A 15,543-nucleotide genomic window follows, 5' to 3' on the forward strand; every position below is an offset into this window, starting at 1 on the left:
GTGGTTACGACTGACTATAGATTGCCTTCTGCCTGTGGACAGATCTGTTTTGGCTGCTGAATAGATTAATAACATAAAGGTGTTGAGCTGGGGCAGCGGAGCGCTCTTACCGAGGCGATGGGGATGCAGGGATTCTTTCTCACCTTTCCGGGAGATGACAGCCTGTGGCCATGACAGAAATGAACAGTGTCTGCTCTAAGTGCAAAACAAATCAGCTAAGCTTATCTGCAGAGTAAAAACCTCCACTGTCCTTGCCGGCTCTTGCACCTGAGGCCCCCCATTATAAGTACGGGGAAATAAATGTATTGCACTATTATCTACAGTGCTTTAAAAACCTACCCTTTAACAATCACTGTGTGTACTAAAAATTCTTTTCATAGCAAGTAATGCCCTGGAAGATTTCTAGATTGTGCAGCCAAATTCCTTCAAGAGTCATAAACAAAGCAATTCAACTAAATGTCAGATTCTGAAGGCCAGGAGGACAAAAAAAACGGAAGCAGATAGTTTCCTATGGTGAAAGTGCAAGCTATTTGCATCTTATGGAATCAAAATGGTTCCTAAAAAATCCCCGTTGCATTGGACAAAAAGGGATCTTGTACAATCAGCAAGGCTGTAGTTTTTCCACACCTAAGCAGGAATACAGATTATTAGAGAGGGACCCTTGTTAGTGTTCAGCCTTGAAGTCCAAATTGGCATTTAGCGAGGCAGCAGAATACTCTAATTGTGTGTGATGTCCCGAGGCAAAGGATGCTGATTACTGTAAGCCGTCTCAAGCACTTCACCCTCCCAGTTAAAGAATACAGACAAATACTGCAATAAATATGGTGAGAAACCCTGTACCCGCTTCCCTCACTCCACTTACAATACCTAAAGGATTTCCAGTTTCACAAAAAAAATGAATTTCACTCTCCCCCACTCATTATTTAAATCTGCAGAGCACTTTTTTTTTTTTCTTCTTTCTTTCTCATCTTGGAGGAACAGCCGCTGCGTAGCCCGGAGTCGGACAGCCAAGTACATTAACCAACAACTTTAAAAGAACTGTGAGTCTCTGAAGTCAAGATGAGACAAACGATGCTTTCCGCTTCAGTTTTCTCTGAGTAAACTTCTGCCGAGCTCATACAGCTCTGCTAATTAACAAGGTCGTTTATCATCCTGTGAGCTGGGAATTATCTGTTTTTGGTTTTATTTTTTATCAAAATTGATTCTTAATCTTTTAACGTTGCTAGTGTGGTGTTATTTTTTTTTAAATAGCTATGCCAGATATTGCATTTCAGCTTGGTACTTCAAGATTCTAATTCCCATCCAATCACAAACTTTAATGTTTCAGTGAGGACCAATCAAAAGCTTTTCATCCACATCCTGTCAAAGGAAGAGTTTTAAAGTTAAAGTCATACTGAAATGGAAAATGATTTTTTTTGCCTTTTTAGCTCATTCTATCTATTACACCACACACCTATTTGACATTTTATACCAAAAATTACATTATTTTATTGTATTTCTATATCAAAATCTCATTACTTTTACTTCCTGGAAAATGAAAAATCTTTAGTGGCGACTTCATCGTGTACCAGGAGGCGTATATAAAAATTTCAACCAATAAAACCATCACAGAATTTTGAATAATCCAGCCCCTCTGCCGTTCCCATCAAATAAAACTGCCATTCACTCCCGAACTGATATCCCATTGGTTTACACTTTTGAATGATCCCTTTATGTCCCGCCCCAATATTGTGTTTCAACCAGAATTACATCACATTAAGGAAGCAAGATGCTCAAAATGCTGTTTCATTGTGACTTTAATGGCGATATCGCTCCACTTTTTCATGCTAATACTGAAGGGTAAGTGAGGATTTGAGCTGGTGAGCTGGTTTACCAACTAAATTGTTAGTTTTCTGATGTACTAGCTAGCATAGATAGCTAACTCTCCCTACAGAGCCTAACATCAGATGGCCTAGAATAATCATTATTGTTTCCTAACAGGTTATGTCTCTTTATATACTGATGTATCTTCAGTAGGTGATTGTAATATGAGCTAACTCCTGTCCAGTGGCTACCAGACAGACTGAGTCAGCCAATTTGATGTTGAATGAATATTCCTATCAGAAACAGAGATGGGTGTGTAACTTATATTGAATTAGGTTGAGAGCAGCAGAAACACAGACCAACAGAGAGGAGTGAGACAGATAGAGCGGGGTAGAGCAGCAGCCACATCCAGTAGAAAAGGAAGAAATGTGACAATGAGGGTTGAGGATCGAGGGAGAAAAAAGAGCAGGAAGAGGGTATACGATTCATCCTCATGAAATTGTCATGCAAGATGCAAACAACAGTGAACAAGTACTAAAAACTTGTGCAGAAAATGAGATTATATCTAAAATACTATACCAAATTTGATTTCATGTGATGCAATCCAGTCTTAATTTGCTTCAAAACAGTGTGTGTTATTTTAAATCATATTCATCCAGTTTCCCATTGAAACTGGTTATAGAACCGTATAGAACCAAACCCAGATTGACTTTACAGAGTTATAAGGTTCTATCTTTGTTTGGGCCCTCTTTAAAAAACATAAAATTTCTAATTATCCTAGGATTTTGATATATTGTATTCAGAGTGCCATGGGGGTGCATGCCTTGTTGAGCTATAAAGACAGATTTCACTACATAACACTTTTACCAGCTGGGATGTAAACACTTGGATGCACATTATCTCAAAACTGCACTCTACTCAGATAGAACCTTGTCATTCCAAGCTCAGGATCTGTCAAAGAAAGACTTGAGTGAAATAAGGTAAAATACACTATCACACTGACAAGGTCTAATCAATCAAATCAGAAAGTAAGAGGCATCATTTGAATATTGCATGAAACGTCCTATACCTCCATGAAGCATCCATGGTACAGCCTAGCAGTCCATGAAATTAACTTAAAAACTTAACTTACCTAAAAAAACATTACAATCATCTAAATTAATTATTTTGTAATTAAGCAGTGCACAGATTTATCTAGGGTATTGCATCATTGTAGGGATACAGCTTATAGCTCTTCTTTTTCCTGACATGTCACTGAGAAACAGATGCTGATCTGCCATGTAAGCTGAAAAGCGAAAGAGGCATGAAGTGCACTGGAACAATTCACGCTTTATAGCCTAAATAGATGATAAAAAGTGAATTGCGTAGTGCAAGCGTATAAACAATTTTTCTTAAACTGGCTACACTGAGCAAATCTTTTAAAATCAGGATCCATTTGATATGCAGTGTTTCACAGAAAACTGGAAGACAAAATTGGATCCTTTTGATGAAGGTGTGGTGGAGGTTCCCTGGATAGCCCACAGGTAGGATGCAGCACAGATGAGCCTTTGATGTGAACTAAGAAAACCGGTTCACAGTGTGTTCAATTCATCTTGCAAGTTTTTTATATTATTTGCTATATTTCAACAAATCCCTTTTTCTCGGCTCCCATGGGCACAGCCAGCACACCCACGACTTCCACTGTAGTTTTGCTTATGGCTCATTGCCTGCTTCATGCATACAGCGGGAGGGCACAGTAACAGTAATGGGCTGAACATGCTAATGTATTGCATTCATATGCTCTAGTGTGTGGTATAATTTCCCATATAAACATAAAAGGTTACTTCCATCAACATAATGAACTCTATTATCATGTTACCTATACAATCTCATTACACTTCCTTCCCACGCCTATACACATGATCACAGCCATGAGAGTTGTGTCACATTTTTTCCAGTAAAAGATGCCATTCACCTGCATGATCAGTTAATCATTCCGCTATACATTCCCTCAGCTACCAATAACGTTGACATATGTCTCTCATTAAAACCAGATTGTAAACAGAAGGATTTGCACCACTCTGTCAGCTACAGTATATTATTTTAGTGCTTCATAGCTCGTATTCCATCCATCAGCATACGTTTCTGTATTAATATAAGCATGTGGAAAAAGCAATACATTTCATCCGACCTCTTATTTTCCCCAAGACAAAAAGATCATTGGTAATTTACTTGGAAGTGAACGCCAGAACATTACCTTTGTCCCTCTGTGTAGTACATACATATTCAGAGGAGGTTGTGGTAAATTATTGAGCCAAGCGTGTGTAGCTGCTTATGTTTCTGCTTGCATGAAGGAGAAAGAGTGTTGGAGACTGTGTGTGCATTCATGTGTGTGTGTGTGTGTGTGTGTGTGTGTGTGTGTGTGTGTCATTGTTGTGTAAGGAAGAGGAAGGAAGAGACAAAAAGAGACCATGAGAGAGAGGAGGGAAGGACAGAGAGAGAGAGAAAACGAGGGAAATGGAAAGAAATGGAGAACACAGTATGGAGAAAGGGGGTCAAGTTAGAAAAAAAAGAGAGAATCTGGCGGATGGAAAGATAGAGAATAAATGAGAGAGGAAGTGTGGAAAGTAGGGACAGGGGTACTGATGTGCTTCTTAAGCAGGTCATTGGATGCAGTGTGCCTTGGGAGGGCTCATTTAAGCATGGCTAACAGATTTCCTCAGTCCCTGGAGGAGCCACTCCTCAAAGCCCCACTACAGAGAGGCACTGTCATGTCAGGATGCATGGACAAGGAAGTGGAGCACATAGCCATTAAACAACTTCTGAGCAATCCTCCATCATAAGAAAGGAGGAAAACTCTATTACCCATGGATACTATTTAGCTATTCAAAAAGCATAGACCTGAATAAAACCCAGACCCTCAGCTGAATGTTGCTCACGGGTGGGAATAGAAATCCTGCTGAAAATACCATGAGATCAAAAGGAAACCTATACTTTTCTGGAGTTGCTGAATTGCGGCTGAATTGCCCCGACATGAGAGCTGTTTGAACAGTTAATAGCACCACAAGTGAGTGTTTTCATGAGGCTCGTCTTTTCAGTCGATAAACTGTAAAGTAGGTTGTAGTGGCAACAAGATCCTCTCATCGCTCTCTGCTGTAGCAAAAATTGGCCGTTGCATCACCGCCTAGCCTCTATGCTGATCAAGGTGCCCCGCTGGAAGCTGTATAATCAATACCTTTGTCCGTCATGTCTCTGCTTTGGGCTCCTTAGCCTCCTGCCTGTCTCTGATGTGGAGTATGAAGCCTAGTTTACAGCATATTGGTGAAACAGCGTCTCTTGATCCTGCTCATCCTCTTATTCAGCACTGAAGGGCACCAAGCTCTATAATCCACTGCCACCAGTCCCTGGCAGGGTTCACGGTCGACACCAAAGCCCTGCTGTTCACACAAACCTCCTGCTGCAGAGGCCAGCACATGCACACACATTCACAGTCACACACACACACACACACACACACACTGCACTTCACAGTCACACACACACACACACACACACTGCACTTCACAGTCACACACACCTTATTGTTTCTCAAACCCACATTTGCCTGCATACACTCACTGTCACTCCCAGACACATAAAGACGCATAGACATATAAACTCACATACACAGTCATGAACACCCACGCACAGACACATGCGCCCACACACACTCACACACACACACACACAATTCAAAGAGCAACACATAGGTCTGTGGATGCCAATTGCTGCAGGGCTTCATATCTCCCAATTTGTGTGGAAGCAGAGTTGATAGTGCTGTGTGTCTCATGCTGACTTCCATCCACTCTCCATGCTAGATCGCTTCCATAATGACAGTAATTGCACTGAGGAAGCCCCCGGTCGTGTTCAATTACCCATTCCCATCCAAGCACACGGGTCTAATCTTGCCACGTAATGCACTATACAGATGGCTCTAGAAGGCAGACATATTCATCATCATCTCATCTCTGCTGGAACACATGAAATCCAATGGGAAAACCATGTCACATCTGAATGGGCTGCGCAGTGCGTAGTGCCTGTGAGTTTTCATTATCTGATAATGTCTGAATTGGAGAAACTCAAGGGTTCTGGCAAGTCAAATTGAACTATTTGTCTCTTTGAAAGAATAAGGCTCAACCTACAAAGTGAAGGCCTCTTCCTGGTTCCGACTGACTCTATTCTAGTCATATGAATAATTACTTTCACCAAGTAATTCACCAAGAACCAATTAGACACTGAAATAGTAAAATGTGAGCTGCTACTCACCCGAGAGGCTTCTCCAGACGACTGGCAGGTGAGCCCACGATCTCTCCCAGCGTACAGAAGACCTGTCCCAGGAAGTCCTGCCATGGGGGGAAGCGTAAAGACACGGGGGGTGGGGGGTGGGACGGGTCGTAGGGTGGGGCACGGGACGGCGTTTTTCAGGTGGATCACGGGGGGGGTGACAAGGACAGTCGATGAGGAGTTAAGCATTGTTATATAAGCGTTGTACAGTGATAAATTAGGACATCTGAGGCAGACACGTACGTTAAAGTCGGTTGGCTTCCGGGGGTGGAGAAGGAGGAGGAAAAGAGAAAGAGAGACCAGGCAGCAGCATTGACACAACAGAGCATATCATGGAACAGAAGGCACAAGACTCAAATACCAGGCCGTCATCAAACAAGTGCAAGAAAGAAGAGCAAAAGGTGACATGTGAAAGAGCAGATTGGCAGAATGGGAAAAGCAGAGTCATCGAGTCTCAGAGAAAGAGAGAGAAAGTGAGATAGAAAGTGGGAAAGCGAAAGAAAGCAAGGAGGCAGAAAGAGGAAGAGGTATACACAAGGAACAGTTTGTTTCCAATGCATGGAGGGTTTGAAACACCAATGTGGATATGCAACAATAAAAGCATCACAGTGATATATATGTGGAAATAATGATGAATATTGTGGTAGTATGCAAACCAAGGGCTGCAAATATATTCTTCCTGTGTCTGTATAGTATGAGTAATGGTTTGTTTATCAAAGCTTTTAGTGTAAATGATGATACTAACATACATTTGTCTTAATGAACTATATACCTGAATGTACATTTTTTTTTTTTACCAGCGTGCATCCTAGCAGAATGCTTGTAGTCTAAATTGCAATACAAAAACAGGTCAATGTAAATCGCTTTGACTGTATGCTCTCTTGAAAATGGATAATAGAAAAACCCTGCATGACAAACAACACTGCATAGCATACAGGGATATGTGTTTGAAAAGCTTTGATATTGATGTGATAGGCAATGCTTCATTTCTTATTGAAAAAAGGTCATGAGGATATAGCAAATGTAAATGTAACTTCTATTACTGTATTATAGGTCTATAATAATAAAATACCTGATTTTACGAATTCAATTTGGGAAATGAAGCATAATTCAAAAATATATCCAAAATATATTTGAGCTTTTAGATGTCACCAAAATGTTTGGCTTGCACAAAACCAAAATGTGGGTGTCATGCATTTATAATGATTCAACTGAAGAGTAAAATCAGGGTAAAGTCAAGCTCCTGATATGTTGTGAGGCATCCACAAAATTAAAAGTTTTTCACTCACATGCTTTGCTAGATCTGGACTTTTAGAATCAATATCATACCTGAAATCACAAAAAAGGGCACAAATCACAGAGGCAAAAGTAAAGTGTGGCAAAACATTTGGAGACCGAACAAGACCAAAGAACCATAACACTTTAATTATTTACTCTCATAAAAAAAATACTGGCTGATGCAGGACATTTGCTGCCTGTCAATCACACGCTTGGGTCAGCCAGGGAGCAACGGGAATGGCCCAGAAAAGAAATGTAAGCAATAATGTGACAGTTAATTAGGGAAGTCATTCTATAGTTTATGAATATAATTTCCTCACCATGCCTTGGGGATCAAATTGAAACAATGTAGCAATGCAGTGAAAGTTTAGAGCATCTGCCAGTCAAACTTAATGTAGAAGTAATTAAACCCCAGCATGCCCTCACTCCCACCTCTGTGATAAAAGAGAGATGTAAATGAGTAACACTAATTGTGAGGGGAAATACTTCCTCTCCTCCTGTCCCAGAGTTGTATCATGATAGCGCACCAAATGAATTCATTAAGTGTCTAAAAATCCTCAGAGACCTTCAACTAGATCCTGGATACATCCTGGAAGTCCACCAGGGACTCTGTTCTCTGTTCAGGCTCGAAGGCAAAAAAAAAAAGAAAAGAAAACATAAGGCTTTTTAAAAACATATCTTTTTCTTGTTGAGTGGATGATGAGGAGAGAGTCAAGGAAATGATCGTGACTCTGTTCTCGGATATCTCAAAATGAAATCGCACCTTCCTGACCCTCTCACTGGTCTGGCCTTTTCAAAAGGAAAAAGGCGGCTATCCGGGAGAATAGGGAGGACAGGGGTCTTTGCGAGTCTTTCATGGGACATGGTTTCAGACATTTGCTTTGCTTAGCAGCAGGGAGATTGAGGATAAAACTTTATATGAAATATTTATCACCCTTATACCAATCTCCCTTCAACGCATGACTATTGAGACACTGCGCCAATGAATAATTCCTCAGGAGAGAGCTGAGTTGGTGGCGAGGGGAAGAGGAGTGAATTAGGGAGAGAAAATGAGAGAGAGAGGAACAGGAGAGAGAGAGAGAGGGGGAGAGTGGACAAAAGAGCAAGAGAGAGAGAGAAAATGAAGGGAGAAGATGTTAAGCTTGTGGTGAGAAAATGAGGGATTGGAAGATTGGGTTCGAAGCGGGCGGCACATCTGAAACTCACACACCTCGGTGCGTCCTCAGAGGACTGGATCAAATGGAATAACTCACACGTCAAAGCGCAGGTTCTGCTTCTCCTCAAAGAAGTAGTCCAGGATGTACTTCCTGACAAAGTCTGGGTTTAGCGAGTTGTCTATCACCTCTGTTCTCCCAAACTAGATCAGAACCAAAACAGAGGAAGACATACAGACAACGAAGATGCAGAGATGTGAGATGGCACATCATGCAGTCGCTCAGAAAGTACATGCGCTGCTCTGTTACCTCACCCCACCCCCTCTATCTTCTCCCCACAGCCGTGTGAATCCACGGCATCAGATAAGCTCAGATTTGATTAACAGAAGCCGATGATCACATGCAGTCAGCTCTTCTTCTCCACCTCTTCTTATTGTGCTGGTGATGAGCAAGCCTGAGGAAACCACTTTGAGTACAATTACTCTTGTTTAATTAATACCGCATTCACTCCATCATGGCTCTCGCACCCTCTTTCAGACAAGGGGCAGAGGGCGCGGGGGGGGGGTAAAGAGACAAAGACGGAGAAAAAGAGTGACTTCCACATTTTGTCGGTACACATGGGAGCTGACACAACGGCAGCGAGATGGCAAACTATCTCCTGTTCCGTGGCGTTTACAGGGAAATGGGAAGCTGCCTGCACAGACGGTGAAAAAAGACCTGTTATTGTTACAGAGTAAGACCTTCTGACGAGGTGTTGTGCTGATAAACAAATCAACAGAGAGAGAGTGTTACAGTTCCCCCCCCACACACACACGCACGCACACACACGCATGCACACTGATTGTATCCAAAATGAATAATTCATAGTCAGAGAACTGACGTTGAGCTGCATAAATAAATGATCCCTAGTAGAAAGTGTTACCATAAACTGACACAGTGAATTAATAATAGCAGTGTTAGGGCTTAATGAGGAGATGAAACAGCAGGATTACAGTGGCATCAGATCACGGCAGGCTCACAAATGTGTGATTACATCCGGTGGTGGTAAAACTCACAATGGCTCCTGACAGGGGAGCTGCACATACCCAAGTTGGAGTAGGAGAACACTTTCAACGGATGGACGCCTATGCTAATGCAAAGGCACTCAAGTAGGATTGTGTGTAACATGTGACAGTTTGACGGACTGGGTTTGCTGAAGTGTAACCTGCCATCAAACATGAAAGTGTGCCTAAGCCTATAAAAGTTTAACTACTGTGCTACTCTACTTCTTCTCTCGCTCTTTCTCTGCGCCTCTCTTCTTGTCAGAGAGCGAGCTCCATTCCAGTAGTTGCAGAAGCAGTGAGACTCTTCAGAGCGGACAGGGAAAGTATATTTCAGTGACAGGGGCCGAATCTGGTGGCAGGGGGCCGATAGCATATTCACTTTGGTCTCGAGCCAAACTTAACCAAAGAAGAAGAATCAGCACCAGAGCAAAGAATTGCCACCCAAGGAAATAACAGACCTCCCGATCCACATATTATTCCTACCTTGGCATGAGCACAGCAGGGCAGCTGAGACACGGCAGCAAAGCACTACAATTAGCTGTCAAGCCCCAGACAAAAAACCTGCTGAGGGGATATCTGGGCACTGGCTGTGTGCAGTCGCTGCCATCCAATAACCCTAACTAGAATGAAGTGTGAGCTAGACTGTCAGGGAATTCATCTTGGTATAAAGATTCACGCCGAGGACTTTGACTAAGTGGAAAGGCCAGGCTTTTTTGGCGTTAGGGAGGTCATACTGCGTCCGCCACAACTACATTAACATCCAGTGGTGACTGTGTGGCTGAGTAAAAGAAGAGGAAAGAGGAAAACCTGTCATGGACTGAGAGTAATTACAGACGCAGAGCTGAAGATTATGACTTGAAAGTAATGTGGTAACAGAATGATGCGCTGAAGCTACGGTCTTATATATTGGACGACAAATGGCGAGAAAAATTAGACACGGGGGGCGACAGGTCTCGAGTGGAGCTGATGAAGGCATCCTACTGCAATCAAAACACAATTTATCTGTAACCATTTGGTTCCCCATTCTTCTCTTGACGGAGGGTGAATGACTAGCAGCCGATGGGAGAGTCTCTCCCACAGAAGAGTAATTGGATTACAGGCGTTTGGTGGCACAGTGAGAGGTGCTCCGACCAACCATATCTACTCTGGGGAGGACAAAAACACATTACATGACAGAGGGGCAAAAGAGACGCTTAGCTTTATCAATTCTGCACAGCTTGACTGCTGCTCACAAAGCCATCTGCCTGCACCAAATGCACAAGCCCATATCTCTTTTAGAGGGAGAGATTTCGAGGCTGCACCCACAGTTTGTAAGGGTTTAGCAAGGGGGGCAGATTAGCCAGTGGTGACAGGTGTGGGAGGCTTTCCTGACTGTACACTGTACACATGCTTGATGCTCATCTATATTCTACTGAGGCGTTTTCCATTCATCATGACAAAAAGTAAAATTCACCAGGTCTTCTCAAGAATAACGAGAAAGATCTTGATATAATAAGAATATCAAGATTTTTTCTCATTAACTGTGAGATCAGATCTCATAATAACAAGATCTTTTCTCGTTATATTGAGCTCTTTTCTCATTATATGGAGATCTCTTCTCATTATTCTGAGATCTGTCCTTGCAATAATATCTCTTCTTGTTATATCAAGATCTTCTCTCATTATTATGTGATAAAGATCTCGTTATTATAAGATCTTCTCTCTTTATTATGAGATCTTTCTCGTTATTATGTAATCTTTTCTCATTATAATGAGAAGAGAATCTCCAAATACTGAGATAATACTGTATGGTTCTGCCGCGCCTTGCCAGTCACAGAGCCAGGTTCAGGGACGCACTGCCTGATCCTGGGGCTCAGTGTAGAGAAACTAATGATAATTCCATTTATATTACTCAAAGACATCAATATCTCCCAGTGCCTCAAACCAGGAAGAAAATAAAAGCGGATTAAATCAAGTATCCGTGTCATTGCCTTAGCTCTTTTTCTCATTATTCTTAAATCTTGATATTATGATTGATCCTGTTTCTCATGATAACGAGAAAAGATTTTGATATAATGAGAAAACCAGGTGAACTTCCATAACATTCACGTTCATTGATAAAACAATTCTTTGGATTTACAAAGGAATGCCGCCAGGTTGTTACCAGGATCAGAGTACAAATTACAGGGTCAAGGGCAGCTGACCTCCCTTGAAAGAAACCTGAGCTGAAATATAATCAACCACCATGCTTGAATTTAATTTGTTCTCAATGATTAACATTGCAACAAGATAAAATAGAGCTGCAAAGAGAACACAGCAGCTGAATCTCATCTCCTAGAAAGTCAATCCATTCATGATTTTGGTTCAGATCAGATGTCGCTAGTCTGATGTGTGTCTGTGTGTGTGTGTGTGTGTGTGTGTGTGTGTGTGTGTGTACGTGTGTGTGTGTGTGTGTATGTGTGTGTGTGTTCATCTGTGTCTAACTACCTCTACACCCTGATGAAGGCATGTTGCTGAAACGTTGGTTTTTATTGCATCAATTAAAGTTTTTGACATCCATTGGTCTCCAAGAGTAGCTGAATGTATTCCTTTTCTAGTTATGTATTTCCAGTTCATGCACCTTGGTTTAAAGACAAAGTTGCAACAGTTCTTCTTCTTGTAACAACCTCTACATACATCGAGTTCAGCTGACTGTGCACAGTATGTGTATTGCACTGCAATGTAGAAGCGCCATACGGAGTTGGACGGGGAAAATCTGACATGTGGAATTGGCAGATCTTGACAATTGCATAGTGTTGGCGGAGATATGCGCTCTACTCAGTGCCATCGAGTTTTCAGTATGTGTCTTGTGTCAGTATGTGTGCGCATCAACCCCTGATGCACACATATCACTGTGGGCTATTTGTGAACGACGACCCCTCCTCCCTTAGGAAACCTCCCACTGAGAGACAGATTATAATTGGAACTGCAGTGCTAGAAACAAGAGGGCAGAGTTTTTTTTTTGTTTGTTTTGTTTTTTCACCTTTATTTATTCTGGGGGAGTTTCACTGACAGCAATGCTCTCTTTTTCAGGAACGCCCAGATCACATTCACACACACATTCACACCTGGAAGCTGACCAGTACAACCACAGTCTGATCTGCTGGCCACTGAGCAGCTCCACTGGAGCAGTTGGGGTTAAAGGGTAACTTCGGTATTTTTCAACCTGGACCCTATTTTCCCATCTTTTTGTGTCTAAGTGACTAAAAGGGACAACAATTTTTGAAATTGGTCCAGTATTGAGCGAGATCGCTTCAGTCGGCAGCCGCGAAACGAGCTGCAATGTAATCCGACGGGGCAAATCGCACCGTCAATGTACGTCCACTAAAAGTACTTGTTTTTGCCACTGACAGGCTCAGATTGTTATAATAAGTGTCTGACAACATTATGGAAAGGACCCTACAGAGAAATGAAATGTTTTTCTTTACCTTTCGCTTGATCCGGTCTGTGTGTAACTTCCTGCAACAACTCAACTCTCGCGAGATTTGAGCTGGGCCTTGGTTACACACAGACCGACGACCTTCCAGTTTGTCCCACCCCTTAATCTGTGGTGTCACACCAATGTATGCCAATGTCACAGCAATGTCTATAGGGAATCAATATATATTGCTCTGCTATTTAATAAAAAATGATTTGGGTGAAAGCTCAAGCGCAACATTTTGAACCCACAAAGTCACTCTCCCATTTACTGTCAAGGGAGCAGCTCCAGCATGTACATATTGATTGTGTCATAGATTTCAGACCTGGCTGTCTGAGTTTCATGTTCGCAAACAACAGTTGGGCTGCCTTGGACCACAGGAATGCCATGCATGAACACTTCGAGGTATCATACTGTCATTTCTCTGCATGTCCATCTGTTTAGATTATGGGGACAAACAATAATCCCAGAAGGACCCTCTGTCCAGCTGCAATCTCTGCCTTCCACCACTTTATCTGAGTCTCTTGTCTAATTAAGGTCCAGTGGCCAGCAGCCAGAGGGATTCTGACGCCGAGGCTAATCTTTATCGATACGTGTAGCTGTCACTTTAATGGCCAATCAGTCACAGCTAACACAGCGCTGACCAACGCATGAATATTCATAGGGTCAATCAATAGAGTGATTGGCACTCACAGCATTTACCTTGAGACTGAGGAGACTGAGGAGACGGAGGAGACTGAGGAGACTGAGGGGAGGGAAGGGGTTGCAAACTGAGAGTATAGGCTGCTGTGGAGAGGACAGAGACGGGCTGATAGAGTTGTGTTGACAGAGGAACTGCTGTGATCTCTTACCTCTCTCCACTGTTTGGACTCCACGCCCTGGGTGTACAGCACAACCACTGAGAAGAGAGGAGGGGGGTGGTGAGGAGCAGAGGAATACATTGTCACAAAATAAACTAAATCAAGCATCCCGCTTCATCAAATTGTGTTTGTTTTGTTCTGCCTTTGCCGACATTCATCATTAATTATCCTGCCACACCCTGACAGCATAATGAAGTGCCAAGCTTAATGATACTGCACCGCATCAAATCTAGGTACGATCTCCACACGCAAGGAACAACGCTCTAAGTAAGATTGAAGGCTCCAGGAGCACAATTTAAGCTGTGCAATCAAAACACAATTTCTTAACAGTGGGATTCTCCCAATTCCTATTTGATTTTGAGACTTCAAATGGCGCTGAGAAAAGGGAGCGCAACGTGACCTGTCACATATCCCAAGGTTCATCTTCTGGTGAATACAAAACAGGGTGAGTGTGATATTTCTCCCGTCGCTTATTTACAAAAAGGGCTTGAACCTCCACCCTATTATGTCAAATGTCTCCTCCATTCTCTATCCCGCAGGGAGAATCATAGAAAATGCCTTTATAGCGGTTCCCCAAGAGACCTGGCTTCCACAGTGTCTCACCAAAAGATACCCATTTGTATTCAAAGGCTGGCGTTTATACCCTGCATGAATTAAGGTACTTTCTGTAGCTCTCACTGAGGAAAGGCTGTCACATTACTGTGCAAATGATATGCGGTTATTGAAGGAACACTTATATAAATAGCAGAGTAAACTGAATCACAGTTAAGCTCAGCGAAAGTGAAAGTAAAGAGTCGCAAAAAAGGGAAGAGGCGTCAATGCACCATATTCTAAGTAAAATCTCCCACAGGAAAAGGTAAGCTGCATTGCAGTCTTTACTCTTTCTAATTCAGTGCAGTTTGTGTTTAATTTGCATGGTAAAAGGCTGAGAATATGATACTTACACGGGTCGGATTTGGAGAATGTGTCTCGGTCCAAAAGATTCCTGTAAGGGAAAGGAAACAAATATACATCAAAACTTCATGTCAGTCGGATTTGGCGAATGTGTCTCAGTCCAAAAGATTCCTGTAAAGGAAACAAATATACATCAAATCTTCATGTCAGTCGGGAATGAGGATATGATCAAGATCTATATTTATCTTTTCTAAAGTCCAGTCAATTCCAGTGCATTTTGAATCATGTAGACTGTGGTGTAACTGTGGGGAAGTTCCAGCTTATTTTGTATGGTGTCTCTCTTGTAAATACTTCCTGGCTTACACAATTTGATCAAAATATCTCATATGCCAAGTGCTACGACAACACAGCATGGTAATTTACAATCACACTTAACTCCCCATAAACCATATTGTCCTTGAGTTTTCATTTCCAAGCTAGCAGTACAGTAAGCACATTAAAGCTCAGTAAAAGGACACAGAGGACACGCAGGCAGAGCTGCCAGCAAAAACTTCTGAGAAGAGTTTGTAGTAAGTTACAGGGAGCAGACAAAATAACGGAAACACCACAAAAAGGACTTCAAGTAACTAAATCGTAATTGCACAGGCAGCTACACAGGTGAGTCATATGCAGCCGAATGCCAATTAGTAGTACTGTATGTATCTGCTTTAAATAGAAAGGTCTGACACTCACCCCTTTTATGTGAGCTTTCAAAGCAACATGAGGCAACTGAC

At 42.2% G+C, this 15,543-nt stretch overlaps 1 protein-coding gene across 2 annotated transcripts in view; it reads right to left on the reverse strand.

The window, feature by feature from the left end:
- Positions 1-15,543, reverse strand: part of cpne5a (copine Va) — a 65,034-nt gene that overhangs the window by 39,079 nt on the left and 10,412 nt on the right. The window contains exons 2-7 of one of the 2 annotated variants that reach the window (XM_071919856.1): positions 14,821-14,861; positions 13,868-13,914; positions 8,637-8,740; positions 7,395-7,434; positions 6,349-6,363; positions 6,088-6,164 (exon numbers count right to left, since the gene is read on the reverse strand). In XM_071919856.1, the coding sequence (XP_071775957.1) occupies positions 6,088-6,164; positions 6,349-6,363; positions 7,395-7,434; positions 8,637-8,740; positions 13,868-13,914; positions 14,821-14,861 (324 nt within the window). The remainder of the gene's footprint in view (positions 1-6,087; positions 6,165-6,348; positions 6,364-7,394; positions 7,435-8,636; positions 8,741-13,867; positions 13,915-14,820; positions 14,862-15,543) is intronic. The other variant, XM_071919855.1, reaches the window with a different exon arrangement.

This window comes from Centroberyx gerrardi, chromosome 14 (genome assembly GCF_048128805.1).
Source record: "Centroberyx gerrardi isolate f3 chromosome 14, fCenGer3.hap1.cur.20231027, whole genome shotgun sequence".
NCBI lineage: Eukaryota > Metazoa > Chordata > Actinopteri > Beryciformes > Berycidae > Centroberyx > Centroberyx gerrardi.